This window comes from Nyctibius grandis, chromosome 3, assembly GCF_013368605.1.
Source record: "Nyctibius grandis isolate bNycGra1 chromosome 3, bNycGra1.pri, whole genome shotgun sequence".
Taxonomy (NCBI): domain Eukaryota; kingdom Metazoa; phylum Chordata; class Aves; order Nyctibiiformes; family Nyctibiidae; genus Nyctibius; species Nyctibius grandis.
The window spans coordinates 3,110,761-3,123,643 of NC_090660.1; the positions used below are offsets into that span (position 1 = coordinate 3,110,761).

Here is a 12,883-nt window from a genome sequence, read left to right on the forward strand (position 1 = left end):
ACAAAACCCCAGCCAGGCTGCTGTCATCTGCAGCAGATAAGTTTGGTCAGAAAATACAGCACTGTGTCAAGTGCATTCCAGCAGTTTCATGGCTGGTTATTTGCTTTAACAAGATGCCTGTTTCAGACAAAGGTGTCCTGAGGTTCCTTCTTTACATTTGTGAACATCAGGTGGTAAAAATTGGGCTCTTCACTGTGCAGGGTAAGGTGAGGTATTTACCCTGTGATGTGAAACAGTGTATAAAGGATTAAGAGTTTCATTAATCACTACGTGGCATTTCCATATTCCTACAGTGTCTAAGGAAGATGAAGCTTCAACAGTTCACTGCTTCCCCTTGACCTAATAAGAATGGAGATGTGGGTGTCTCATACATATGGGCCTTCTCTGCTGTATATATGTACTAACCAACCCAACCCGAGCTTGTAAGAAGCATGAAAATAATCTAAACCAATGGGTGCCTTGTAGGGAATTACTCACCTTCCATTTTCCCAGCAGCAAGCTGAGAGCCAGGAGAAAGAAATAACTGCTGGCCTGACAACTCTTTCAGTGGATTGCTCCTAGGGCTGGGCAGCGAGATGCAACCTCTTATGCAGTGTGAGGTGTGAAACATTAATTTATCCCTGAGGATATACGAGCTTAGAAAAAAGCTGGGGACAGGTGAAAATATAACAGTGTGTATTTGTCTAATATATGTGTGACTGAAGTGAATTTACACACCAAAGTGAACAAGGAGATGAATCTTCTTAGCTTTCCAATCATACTAGAGATACTGCAAAACAAAGGAAGCGGTTTTTTGTTAGATTTAATTTAATTCCAGCTGAACATCTCTTCCTGATTCCAGCACTCAGGCCAGCAAATCCAACCCTTTTACTTTCTTTCTGAAAGAAGTTACAGAAATCTACATATCAGCTATTTTTACAGATCTGCAGAGTTTGAGGGGCTAAGTCACAGTCTAGGAAACCACCATGAGTGGTGAACACAGAGTAAGTAACAGTCATTGCCTCAAGTGTGGAATATTTTGAATCTGTAACACACAAACTCCAGCAATGTTGGTTCATTCCCTTTTCCTAATGAGGTCTGTACAGGTTCAAAAGAACGACTGCATACTGAGTCTGGAGGGCTAAGATTAACATAAAACACTAAAATATTAATGCAAAAAACGATGTTGCTTTAGATCATATATTAGAGATTTTTTTTTTTAATGCTACTTACTATCCAGAAGTGAAGTACCAACATCATTCACAGCTGTAACAAATCTTAAAGAATCCTCGCCTGCTGTTGATCTTAAGGCCCTTCAGCCCAAATCCGGAACCAGAATCTGCATCACTGACAGAAATATCAGCAATTAGATCTTCAACATACCCATGATAACAGGATTCTGCTTTGATTCTGGAAAGTATTCCTGCGCTACCTTTGAAAAACCAAATGTTTGTATATTAAAGTCTCCTATTTTGACATTTTCATAGCCCTGATTCTTACAAATGCCCGATCCAAAGCCAAAAGAAACATTGGAGTCCTTTCTCTAGTCTTATAATCCCAAAATTAGATGAAATGGTTACAGAAAAGAATATTGTATTGTATTCTTTGGTGGCAATTTGGTAATAGTGGCATGTGGTAGCAGCATTAGAGGCAGAACTGGAAGGGTTTTTTATCCAAAACGACACAAACTCCCAACTCAAGTTTTTGATGAGGCACCGAGTGCAGTTTTGTGTGGGAGGACAATTAACTCCTGTCACAAGAGTAGCCCTCCACAGCCACTGACTGATTTGTACTCCCAGACAGGCAGAAGTGCACACAGAAATGTGTTTTCTTTAAAATTTTCGCATTCACCGCACTTTTTCCAGCTGCTTCAGGGTCTAGGAGGCAAAACTGAATACAAACACATGTTTATTCAGGCAGATGAGACTTTATTTCTCAAAGGAAGCAAGAGTCACCTATATGTATAAATTTACATATATGTTTATATATTAACACCTGTATTTACATCTATTTCTACGCCTTTATATAGAGATTTTGTATATTTATATGTATTTAAATAGACACAAAGGCAGGCGGGCAGCACAAGGCTTTCTCTCCGGCCCCTCTGCCCCACTTTTCCTCCCTTTGGCCCAGGCCCCTGGCTGAGTTTCATTATTCTTTTTTTTTTTTTCCCCTCGGCGTTGTTTGTTGTCGGGGGTTTTTGTAGACGTTGCCCACCGCCCCGGAGCCCCTTTGCCACCCGCTCTCCGTAGTTCCTGCTCCTCCAAACAGCGGTACCTGAAGGCAGACTCGCCTGTTGATTATCCCCCACTCCCCTTCGCTTCCACCCACCCTCCGCTTGATTTCAAACCTCGGGATGGTGTTTTGGTGTCATTAGGAGATTAACATCCCTGGAGCACCAGGGGAGGAGGAGGAGGAGGCGGCGGAGGAGGGTGGAGGGAGAGACAGCAGGCAGGAAGGTTGGCATATTAACACGAGTGAGGCTCTCCGCCCGCCGTCCCAGCCATCCCCGGCTCCTCGGTGGCAGCGGAGGGGGGCGTTTGCCGGCGCCGCGGGCTGCGCCCGGTGCCCGCGTCCGCGGAGCTGCGGCGGGGGCTGGCGGCGGGCGTGCGGCCGCGGCTCCTGCTCGCAGCCCCCCTTTCTTTGATGAGCAGCGAGGCGGAGGAGCGGCAGCGGGGGACACCAGGAGGAGCATTTCTTCCCCGGGGTTTATGAATGGCACTGACATGGAGGAAATACCGTTTCAGAAAGTCAAGACCAAGAGGAAGAAGTGCTGCCACTGCTGCTGCTCCCCGCCGGCTGCCGCGGCGGCGGGTGCGGGAGCCGGGCTGGGGGACCCCCCTCCGTTGCTGCTGCTGGATGCCATCGCCTGCGAGGACGAGTTTGACTGCAAGGAGCTGGAGGCTCTCTTCCAGAGCTACAACCTGAAACTGGAGCAGACATCCACCCTCAAGGCGCTGGCCGTCCTCATCGTGCTCACCGCCAGCCTGGCCTTGGTGGAGCTGCTCTCTGGTCCCAGCCTGACCATCTCCAAAGGCTCGCACCCGGTGCACTGCATCATCTTCCTCTCCCTCTTCATCGTCACCAATGTCAAGTACCTGCAGGTCACCCAGCTGCAGCAGATTGTCAAGCTCACCTTGCTCTTCAGCTTCACCTTCTCCTTCCTCTGCTGCCCCTTCTCGCTCAGCGCCTACGGCATGGAGCCCCCCAGCGCCCCCGAGCAGGGCATGTGGCAGCTCATGCTGGTCACCTTCGTCTCCTACTCGCTCCTGCCCGTCCGGACCCTGCTAGCCATCGTCTTCGGGCTGGTGGTGTCCGTCTCCCACCTCATCGTCACCGCCACCTCCGTCAGTGCCAAGCGGCAGCGGCTCTGGAGAACGGTGAGAGCGGGCCGGGCCGGTCACTGCAGCACCGCACAGCCGCGCGGTGCGTGCCCGCCGGGCGGCCGGGGAAGGGCGGAGAGGCGCGGAGCGGCGGAGGCTGCATGCCACGCAGCCAGCCGGGGTGGCGGCGGTGCCCGGGGAGCGCCCGGTGTGTCCCCGGAGGGGAAGGGGCGAGCACGCACCTGTGCTGCAGGCGGTGTCCCGAAAGTTTGCGGGAGGCAGGGGGGGACAGGGCGGCTCCTGGGGGACGGGACCGCTGGGCTGTGTCTCTTGAAGGAGAACCGGGCAGGGGAGCCAGCACTGCCGTTTCCACGCTGGGGCAGGTTCGGGGGCACCGCATGCACAGTCAGTGCAAATCCAGCGTGTATAAATAACACTGTTTGGCTCGGTACATGCTTGGCGTAGACAATAAACCGCGTGTGCTAATTGCACTTCGATCGAGTTGATTCGTATCCTCGCTGTCTCTCTCAGCCGTGGACCCTTCGTGCCCCCAGCCCAGCTCAGGGAGGCTCTGCAGAAAAGATGTGAAATAGGTGGGACACTCACAGGGGGAAGCCCACCTCGCTGTCCTCGCAGCAGGCGAGGCATTCCCCTCCAGTTTCCCCAGGGCTGCTGCTGCCCACTCTCCGCAGACATTACCTGCTATGTCAGTGAACTTCCTAGCAGTTGCATCCCAGAGTAACCCTCTGAATTAATCCAGCAAAACCCTCCCTCTGCAGCATACATCTTTGGAAACGTGCTGCTGCACTCTCCCCCCTCCCCCGAGTAGCTATTTATAGCCCTGCAGGGCTTTCTCCGGCTCCCGTGGCCTGATGGGCCGCACTGACAGGGGGAGGAGGATGAGGAGATGCGCGTAAGGGAAACGCTGGGACTGGGAGTCGGGGTTTGCTGCTTGAGGCTCCGTTATGTGGTGCATCTGAACCACTGGGAAAGAGAAATGGAAAAATTTTTGTGTCCTCCCTCGTATTGCATTGATTATGTGTGCCCTTAGGGGAAGCACACGGGTTCTGGTGTCTAGATTGGTGTTAAACAACAATTTAATGTGTAATTGAAGTACTTAGTGCATTACTTCTGCTGAATCCTGGTATTATTCTCCATGGCTGTGTTGTGATGCGAGGACGCAGACAGCTGGCATGGGCATAAACACAGCCATGAGCAGAATTGTACACCTTTGTGCCCAGAATTGTGAATTCCTCCTTCCATGCTCACGCAGACACACACACCCCAGCGTGACATACATGCACATAAGGGAGATACACAGGGACAATCCCCACAAAAAAAAGTGGAGTTACTGAGACAAACGGGATTATTCATGGCTTCACGCTGCTGAGCTGGTGGACAAAATAAATTGTATATTTTGAAGGGGAAGAGAGAGATAAACTGAGCTTTATGATTTACCCAGATAATCTGATGGTCTATTTTTAAATGCGTGGTTTAGAGTTTCCATGAGAGGGAGAGCTGATGAAATGCAGGAACACTGAGAGGAGCCTTCCTTAAAAGCATCCAAAAGGATGCTAACAACACTAGAATATATCTTTTTGAGTAGGGCTGAAGATAGCTATTTTTACTGGAGTACCAATTAGTCCTTATGGGAGTCCAAGCTCTCCTGGCTGCCCTGACACACAGGCAGATTTTCCTTGGTGCCAAGTTGCAGCTCAGGGTGGCACCTGCTGTTCTAGATGAACAACATAAAGAAGCTGAGAATAATGTCTGCTCAGTCTATTATCTAACCAAGGGCTTGAATGTGAAACATTTTGACGAGAGGAAATCTGCTAACTTGCTTTCTTCACTCTGGTTTAACTTAGTTATTCAACAGGTGAGAAGCTGGCTTAAAAATATATAGAAATCGCTGACTAGCAGCTGATGTAACACATGTAAGTTTTTCTTCATCACCCTCTCCTCCTCACCAAAGTAATTTCAGTAATTTGTATGCAGTCCTCAGAGCTTTGCTGATAACAGGAGGCAGAAACCAACTCTGAGTCAAGCGAAATAACTGGTCTGTGAACCTGTGTCGCACAGAAATGGACGTTAATTTGTCGCATATTTGCAAGGAAAAAGTCTTCTGATTTCAAGACTTATCTCTGTATGTGGAAGGGACTCCTCCCTTATAAAGGAGTTGTTTTTTCTTTCCCAAAGAACAATTTCACAATGGTTGGAAATTTAAAGCTGTGTAAAGGCTGCATAATCTGAATTTTATTTGCCTGGCCTGAAAGTACCCCAAGAGTAGCCCAGGCTGTTTTGTAAAAGCTAGAATGGATGTTGGCTCACAGTCCAGCTCTGCTTCCCAGCCGCTGGATTTTATCATGACCATCCCAGTGCTTGTAGACACAGCATGCAGTCAGCCTGTCAGGGAGGCTGGGCTGCTCTATGCAGAGCTGCAGTAGCGTGAATGGCTCTGTTCTTCCTCCCAGCCCCTTGCCCCCTAGCCCCAAGCAAATGGGTGAATTTAAATCTTTAAATAGAAATCTGCTGTATCCAGAACTGCAGAAGCACCTGTGCCAACCACTGAGGCCAGTGTTGTGTTAAAGAAGCCTTTGATTTTTGGGTGATTCAGGCAGGGAACCCCAATTTTATTTTTATTTAGCCTCAGCTTTAAGAGAGTGTAGATCCAGTAACTTCAATTGAAGTTAAACTGGAAGGTTAAGTTGTCAGCAATCCCAAGCACTTCATGTTGTTTCAAGTTCAACCCATTAAAAAATGGCCAGAGCCAAGTTAAGGTGCTTGTTCTGAAGTGGGCTTTTGGATGCACATCTTCTATTCCATGCTATCATCTGAGGAATCACCATGTGCAAACCTTTGAATGCCAAAAGCCTCCCTGACTTCAGTAGTGCTGAATCAGACCCTGAGTGGGTCCCATGGCGTGCTTAAAATTTGCATTCGTATACATGTACAAACACTTCAGCATATTAAAATCAATAGATCAGCTCATTGTGGGAGAAGTTTGTTACGAGGTCTACAGAGTAAAGCACATTTAATTTGCAAGTGGTAGTTTGCTGACAACACAGTGTTGTCTGTGGGTGGTCTGTGGAGATTACAGGCTCATTTCTTCTAGCTCTCTCCATCATTAGATGTCATGTCATGTCATGTCATGACATGTCAGAGTTGAGACAGAGGTATGTGTAAAAGCAAGAGGAGAGGAGGAAAGCAAGTGCAGGGAGGCAAAGAGAGCTGGGAGAGTAATGTGGCAGAACTGGAGCTTTATCTTTCCACTCAGTAGCTGGTTTTTCATCAAATGAAAGATTACAATCTGCTAATCTGTCCTGCTCATTTCTTAAGAGAAATGTAGTAGTAGATAAAATATATCTATAAATAAGTGGAATATTAAAAATATGCAAAGTACTTGTGGGCAACCTTGACTCCACTTGGAATAAGTTCAAGGCAAAAGGCCTTCACAGCTGGTTTTGCATGTCTTATTTGACACTGTGATAAGGATGTAAATAGTGTATATAACCAATAGCATATTGATCACATTAGTTGGACTCTTTCACATCTTTTGGAGTCATGGAACAAAATGCTCATGCCATGTAATGGGACAAGGTATGCACAGGTGGCTGAACCTACAAATGAAGTTTTAACAGCTTGGACTCTAGTCTTTTTTTTAAAATTTCTTTTTCCCCTACAGCTTCCAGGTGTATGTTAGGTGCTTCAGAGCAGTTACAGAAATATAGAACCCTGCCCTAAGGAGCTCAGTGTAATTTTATTGTGATGCAGTGAGTGGGTGTTAGAGATATTAAGGCCAGATGGGGTGAGGAAGGCAAAGGCTGCTCACAGAAATTACTCAGTGTTGGCATGTGCACAGTTTCATGACTTACTGTTAAATAACTTTTTTTGTCCCTCTAAATATTTTTGTCCCCTTGTTTTTTTAAAAAATATATGCTTATTTCCAGAAAATTCAAAAGCAAATCATACACCAACAAAGTGCCCTCACGCATCACAGAAGTCTTTGTGAAAGAGCAAATATTTTGTGAAAAACAAAGTTCCAATATGAATAACAAAAGAGCAGAAGAAGGAATGGTGCTATCATAAATCAGTGAAAAAAATACTATTTTTTTTTCAGCAGTGTGATGAAATATATGTTGTAGTATTTAAAACTGGGTTTATGCATGTATTTATTTATCTGTATGATTACCACTTTTCTTGATGCAGCAAGTACCAAAATTGTAGTGGGGAATGGGTGAACAGTGAAAAGGATAACGTGGAGAAACTGGTCATAGTTATTTAAAATAATTTATTTAATACTTACAATTTTATTTTATCTTAACTCTTTGAAGGTTACTGTGATAGTAGTCTGGAATATCACAAGGAATTATCATTATCATGACAAAGTTAATCTTATTTCTGCTAGTGTTTAGAAGGTAATTAATGAACACATCACTGACAGAACTGCTAATCTCCACACCTTTGTCTCTCACACAGAAGGCAGTGTCTAGCAGCCTAATAAAAAGGGTTGCAAATCAAAGACAGCTCAGCTCCGTTGTCATTATTATTCGATGCAAAGCTCAGGTTTTCTCCTTCATGCATATAAAGTACTGCTGAGGGACTGTACTAGTTCATTCTCTGTAGTGCTTTTCAAATATTAGTATCAAGAATATCTCTACTATTGCAAACATTATCTATGCACTAATAATCTGTTTGAATTCACTGTTTCTCTCTCTTTCCAAAGACTGGGACCACTGTTCTTAGAGATTCTCAATATCTGTGTGTCTCTCTTAAGTTGATATTTAATACATATTAAAAGATTTGTAAAACTTTTTTTTTTTCCCCTAGTTAAAATGTGATTTTAGTCTTCATTTGTGGCATGCGGATTGCCAGGTATTGACCACAGTCCTTTCACTTAGGGGCTAACGTATAGGATTTTCTATGGAATGTAGACCTCAGTGTCTTTTTCCACATAAAGATTAATATACTCTTGGCTTCCTGAGCCTGCAGACTGCTGACACTGCTACTCTTCATGGGTTTCCAAACAATAACAGCATGCTGATGGTTCTGCATGCTTGAGAAGCAAGAAGCCTTTGAGAAACTGGCAAGAATCATGCAGACTTGGAGAAACAGTAAATAACAAATAATTTATCCGCTAAGTTTAGTTGTTTTTCTCCTACTTAACAGCCTGGGGAGAATGCAGCTTCCCTCCAATGAATGTCACCGTATTCACAATTTTATAAGAATTTGATTTTTTTTTTGGTAGCAGTTCTTTGCAATGATTTGTCATGTGACCTTTGTGTGGACACCCATGGCTAGTGTATTACTGTTTGTATTGCAATAACACTTGTGGGTCCCCATGATGGACCAGATGCCTGTTAACTACTCCAGTGAATAAATACATGCCAAAAGGACAGGCTCTCTCCTTGGCTCCACCTCTTCCTCCCCTACTTTGTACTTTACAATTGGAAAAAACTAACCATGGAAATGTACTTGCTAATGGTAAGCTCTGACTGACTTGTCAAACATCTCGTAACATATCTTAGTCTTGTTGTGCTCAAAATCTTGTTTATGGACAAAGAGGAAATGCATCTTACATAAAGCTAGGAATTTATTTTTTTTAGTGCAATTGAAATCTTAACCAGCTAATCAAAGAATCATTAATAGGCTAGATCCCATTATTACCAAAGAAAAAGAGGGCTTCTAGGGAGAAAACGTTTTAATAATAATAAAGCAGCTAACGCTGTTATACACTCACTTAATTTCTACTCTGTTTCCTTCATGTTGTGCTCACCCTTCCCCTGCTTCTCCAAGTCTTAAGGTTGGTGGCTGCATTCTGATGGAGGTGTTACCTGTGTTGGCAACATCTAGCATCCTTCACTGGAAGGAAGGGGATGTTCATGTTAAAGGTTTCTTCTTCTTTGCTCTAGGGTCCACTTGGGGATGTTTTTATGAGTTTGCTAACATGCATTTCTCTTTCTTTATTTGTCTACAGCTCCGTGTCGCATCCAAATTTACTATATATGGTTCCTTTTATGTATGTTAGGTAATTGTTCTTTGTTCTCTTTGTTACACCTAAACCCAGTTTTGTCCATCTTCAGGTCTGCATTTCTTTAACTGACCATTGGTGAGTCCTTTTTCACAGCTATGGGTGTTGTCTTCCGTACCAAGCCTACACCTCATCTTTTGTAATTCCATGCCTGTATTCCTCTACACCCTCTCCTGTGTCTCCGCTTCTCAAGGCCTCTGCTATATTTCCATAGGCCTATATTTCTGCATACTACATCATAAAACTGTTGTGCTAGCATACAAAGATAATACAGAACCAGTGTAATACAACATCTAGCTAGTGCAGGTTTCAATTCCTTTTCATCTAGTTTGAACACACCCCTAAATGTCTGCATGTCTATGTTAGATGCCTTTACTAACTAGAACAGAACTTTTCTTTCTAGCTTTTTCTTATTCTGTCAGTTTAGCTGCATTGCATTCTTACGTGCTAAATCCTGCTGTTGCCATTTCAGAAAACATCAGGTAGCAAAAAATGTTTTCTATCACAGTTAGTTATTGTCTTGTACTTTCTTAGATTCAAAAGGCCATATACTCTTATCTTCCCTACAGGAATAAAATAGTACAAAACATAGCTAAATGCAGATAACCTATGGAAAGAGGGAGATGAGCCAGAATAGCATCGTTCTTTGTTTCCTTAAGGTCTTGTTTGTGCCAATATGGAATAATTGTTAGAAAGTCTTTTATGAGTGTGGCAAAGGGATGGCATGGTTTCATGCAGGTTTCATGGTCTGATTAATTCATAATATGTTATAAGAAAATTTCATCTAGGACTTAAAATGTTTGTAGTTTACAGCTCTTGAACATTGCTGACAGGAAGAAGTCAGGCAGTATTAACTCCTACAAGACCCTTGCTGTTGGGAAGGGGAGGAAACAGTGCAAGTGGAAGAGGCTAGTTCAAGCTTCGGGGCTGAGCTCTGTCTTTGGCTTGCTGTGATGGATGGGTCTCAGAGACCATCAAAGGGTGTAACGTAGCCCATATGTTTTGTTTTAAAATTTCTGAAGTATGTGATTTCCTTTCTTACTTTCTTCCTCTGGGAAAATTTTCATGGAAGAAATTAGCTTTGCTTCAATTTTTTAAGATACATACCTGGAGGAATTTGAGGAAACAACATAGTTACTACTCTGTCCACCTGTTTGTTCTGTATTTGGAATAACCAAAGACAATAGCATTACCTTTCAGTTACTCAAGTGTAATCTGGGAAAAGCACTTCCCTTCGATGCAGGTTAATATAACATATATTTTAAATCATATAAATGTACAATGAATATTATACAGGAATACTTATTCTGTATGAACTTTCCATATGAGCTGATTCCTGAAAGAAATAAATTCACCAAACACATTATATACGCAGAAAAGCTATTTTCTCCAGCAGGATTTGCAATAGTGAAAAATCCCATAAATGTGGATCTAGTGTGACTCCAAGGCAGGCAATAAAGTGCAACAAAGCTATAAGAACTATAGTTATTTCTTTAGTTGTTCTTCAGGAATAACAGAAGTCCTTTGTCATCCAGAGATGCATGTTGCAAGAAATCATCTAAGTGTGACTAATGTGAAAAATGTTATAGAACAATATTCCATTATAACACCAACTTTCAGACATTCATTCTGGAGCAAGGTGTTCATTATTGGATTCAGTAACAAGTGGTTGTGCATCCCTCTATACAACTTTATAGAAGTAAACATAATTAACTGTTCTTTACAGTGGTTAGCACATAAAATTAAAGGGTGCTTATAGCTAACCTGACAGTTTTTGCATAGGTTGCTCATTCATGCACTACAATAGCTGAGAAATATTCTTCCATTTCCATAAATCTGCTTATGATTCTATCTTAGAAGATGAAAGTAATTATCCACCCACACAAAATTAGGAAATGAAATAACACTAATAAACACAGTTGTAAAAGAGATTTACATAAAATATATCCTTAATTTGAAGTGTCAGCAGCCTGAGAACGAATATTGCGCTTGAGCAGAACTTGTGAAATTTGTTCATATGAAGTTGAGAATAGGCCTATGCCTCCTAAGTAAAGGATGTCTTTCTTTTTGTACAGTCTGAGTTAATCTGTATGAAATACAATGTGGCAAAATGAAGCTTTGAGGTAAATCGATCAATGTTCATTCAAAGGTGAAGGATATAGGCCTGAGCCTCGTTTCACTTTTAAACTCTAAAACCCATCTCACAGGGCTTTGGGGAGCTTTACGTGATGTGCCAAAAATTCCTCTTGCCTGTAATAATTTCATCGCAGAATGATTTATCTAAAAGGGCATACCATTTAATGTGAACTATGTAGGAAGTCAAGATCTATTTGTTTACCTCATGACATGAAAGTAGTAATGGCAGTGTAAAGGAACCTCTCGTTATGGGCAAACAGGCCCGTAAGAGAGACAAGCTGTATCAGGATCAAATTGTCAGTGTTGCAGATGGTCTCTGGTCACTGCTGTCATGGCTATCAAAGATTTCGATGCTACTCCTCACCTGGGATTAGGGGTCACACAGCTTAGATGCTATGTTCTGAAAATTGAGGATGACCCCTCACCGATGTCCTGTGTGATTCCTGATACCGGACTCTGAAACAGTTGTGCTGATGTCTCTGATGATCGATGCTGGTCTAATGCAGATCAGCTGTAGCGGGGCTGTGGGAGTTGAAGAGGCCTAGTTTTAGGCCCATGGATGGATTAGCTATGGTGAGTTCTCTATCTGTCATTTATCTATGCTTTGAAATATAAGGAATAATAATGCTTTTCAAAACAGAGAAACAAACTGAGTGTTATCTCCATGTTCACTATGTGAGTTTCCTCTTCCCACCCTCAGTTATATAAATGAATGATAGTTGCTTGAGTTCCCCCGGATGGAAAGTTTGCATTAACTTATTTGGCCTTCTCCATGCAGCGCGCTCTCTATTTCAGGCAGCACTGGACTGAGGACATTGCAGCCGAGTTAATTTGCCTCATCTGTTAGTCAAAATAAACTGCTTTATCAATAGTCCATTTCTTCTTGCTTACACTTTTAAAAAGATTAGTCTGATTTTTCCCTTTGAAGAGACCACAGCCTGAAGAGGGGATTCCTATTCTAAACTGCACTTCACAATATCGGTTAATATTAACACAACGGCTGAAATGGCTTTGGCAGGAGGGTAATGTGCTTTTCTAACTGAAAGCACATGCTTTTCTTATAACTTCTTATAGCTTCTGGAATATCCTTCATTGAAAAGGATGATGATATTTAAGAGGAGAAAGAGAGCTTCATTTGCTGGGCTGTTAATTGGTTACATTGCTATTTCTAAATTCAAATTCTAGAGGATGGATAAAATTGTTTGTTATGGCTTTTTTATCTCAACAGCATTATTTCTAAGCCTTATTTGATGTCTGACAGGAACATTAAGGGAATCGTGAACGAGTTCCTGAATACCTGCTGACTATATAGTGCAAATCTTATGTGTAGTTAATATATTTATTTGGTGGGCAATGTATAGGGGAAGCTACAGGATTTTCTTAGCTTGCCTATGGGCAAGGGGCATGAAAAATGCAC

General features: G+C 43.0%; 1 protein-coding gene and 1 long non-coding RNA gene across 2 annotated transcripts in view; one reads left to right on the plus strand and one right to left on the minus strand.

The window, feature by feature from the left end:
* Positions 1 to 2,554: 2,554 nt before the first annotated feature.
* The window catches only part of ADCY1 (adenylate cyclase 1), a 156,819-nt gene continuing 146,490 nt past the window's right edge, over positions 2,555 to 12,883 (plus strand). Inside the window, exon 1 of the mRNA XM_068396464.1 lies at positions 2,555 to 3,359. Within this exon, the coding sequence (XP_068252565.1) occupies positions 2,691 to 3,359 (669 nt within the window). The 5' untranslated portion in view covers positions 2,555 to 2,690. The remainder of the gene's footprint in view (positions 3,360 to 12,883) is intronic.
* Positions 2,583 to 4,069, minus strand: LOC137661107 (uncharacterized). Its single transcript, XR_011047826.1, has 3 exons — positions 4,002 to 4,069; positions 3,545 to 3,873; positions 2,583 to 3,349 (listed from the first exon to the last, which is right to left on the minus strand). It is a non-coding gene; the product is annotated as an uncharacterized lncRNA (long non-coding RNA).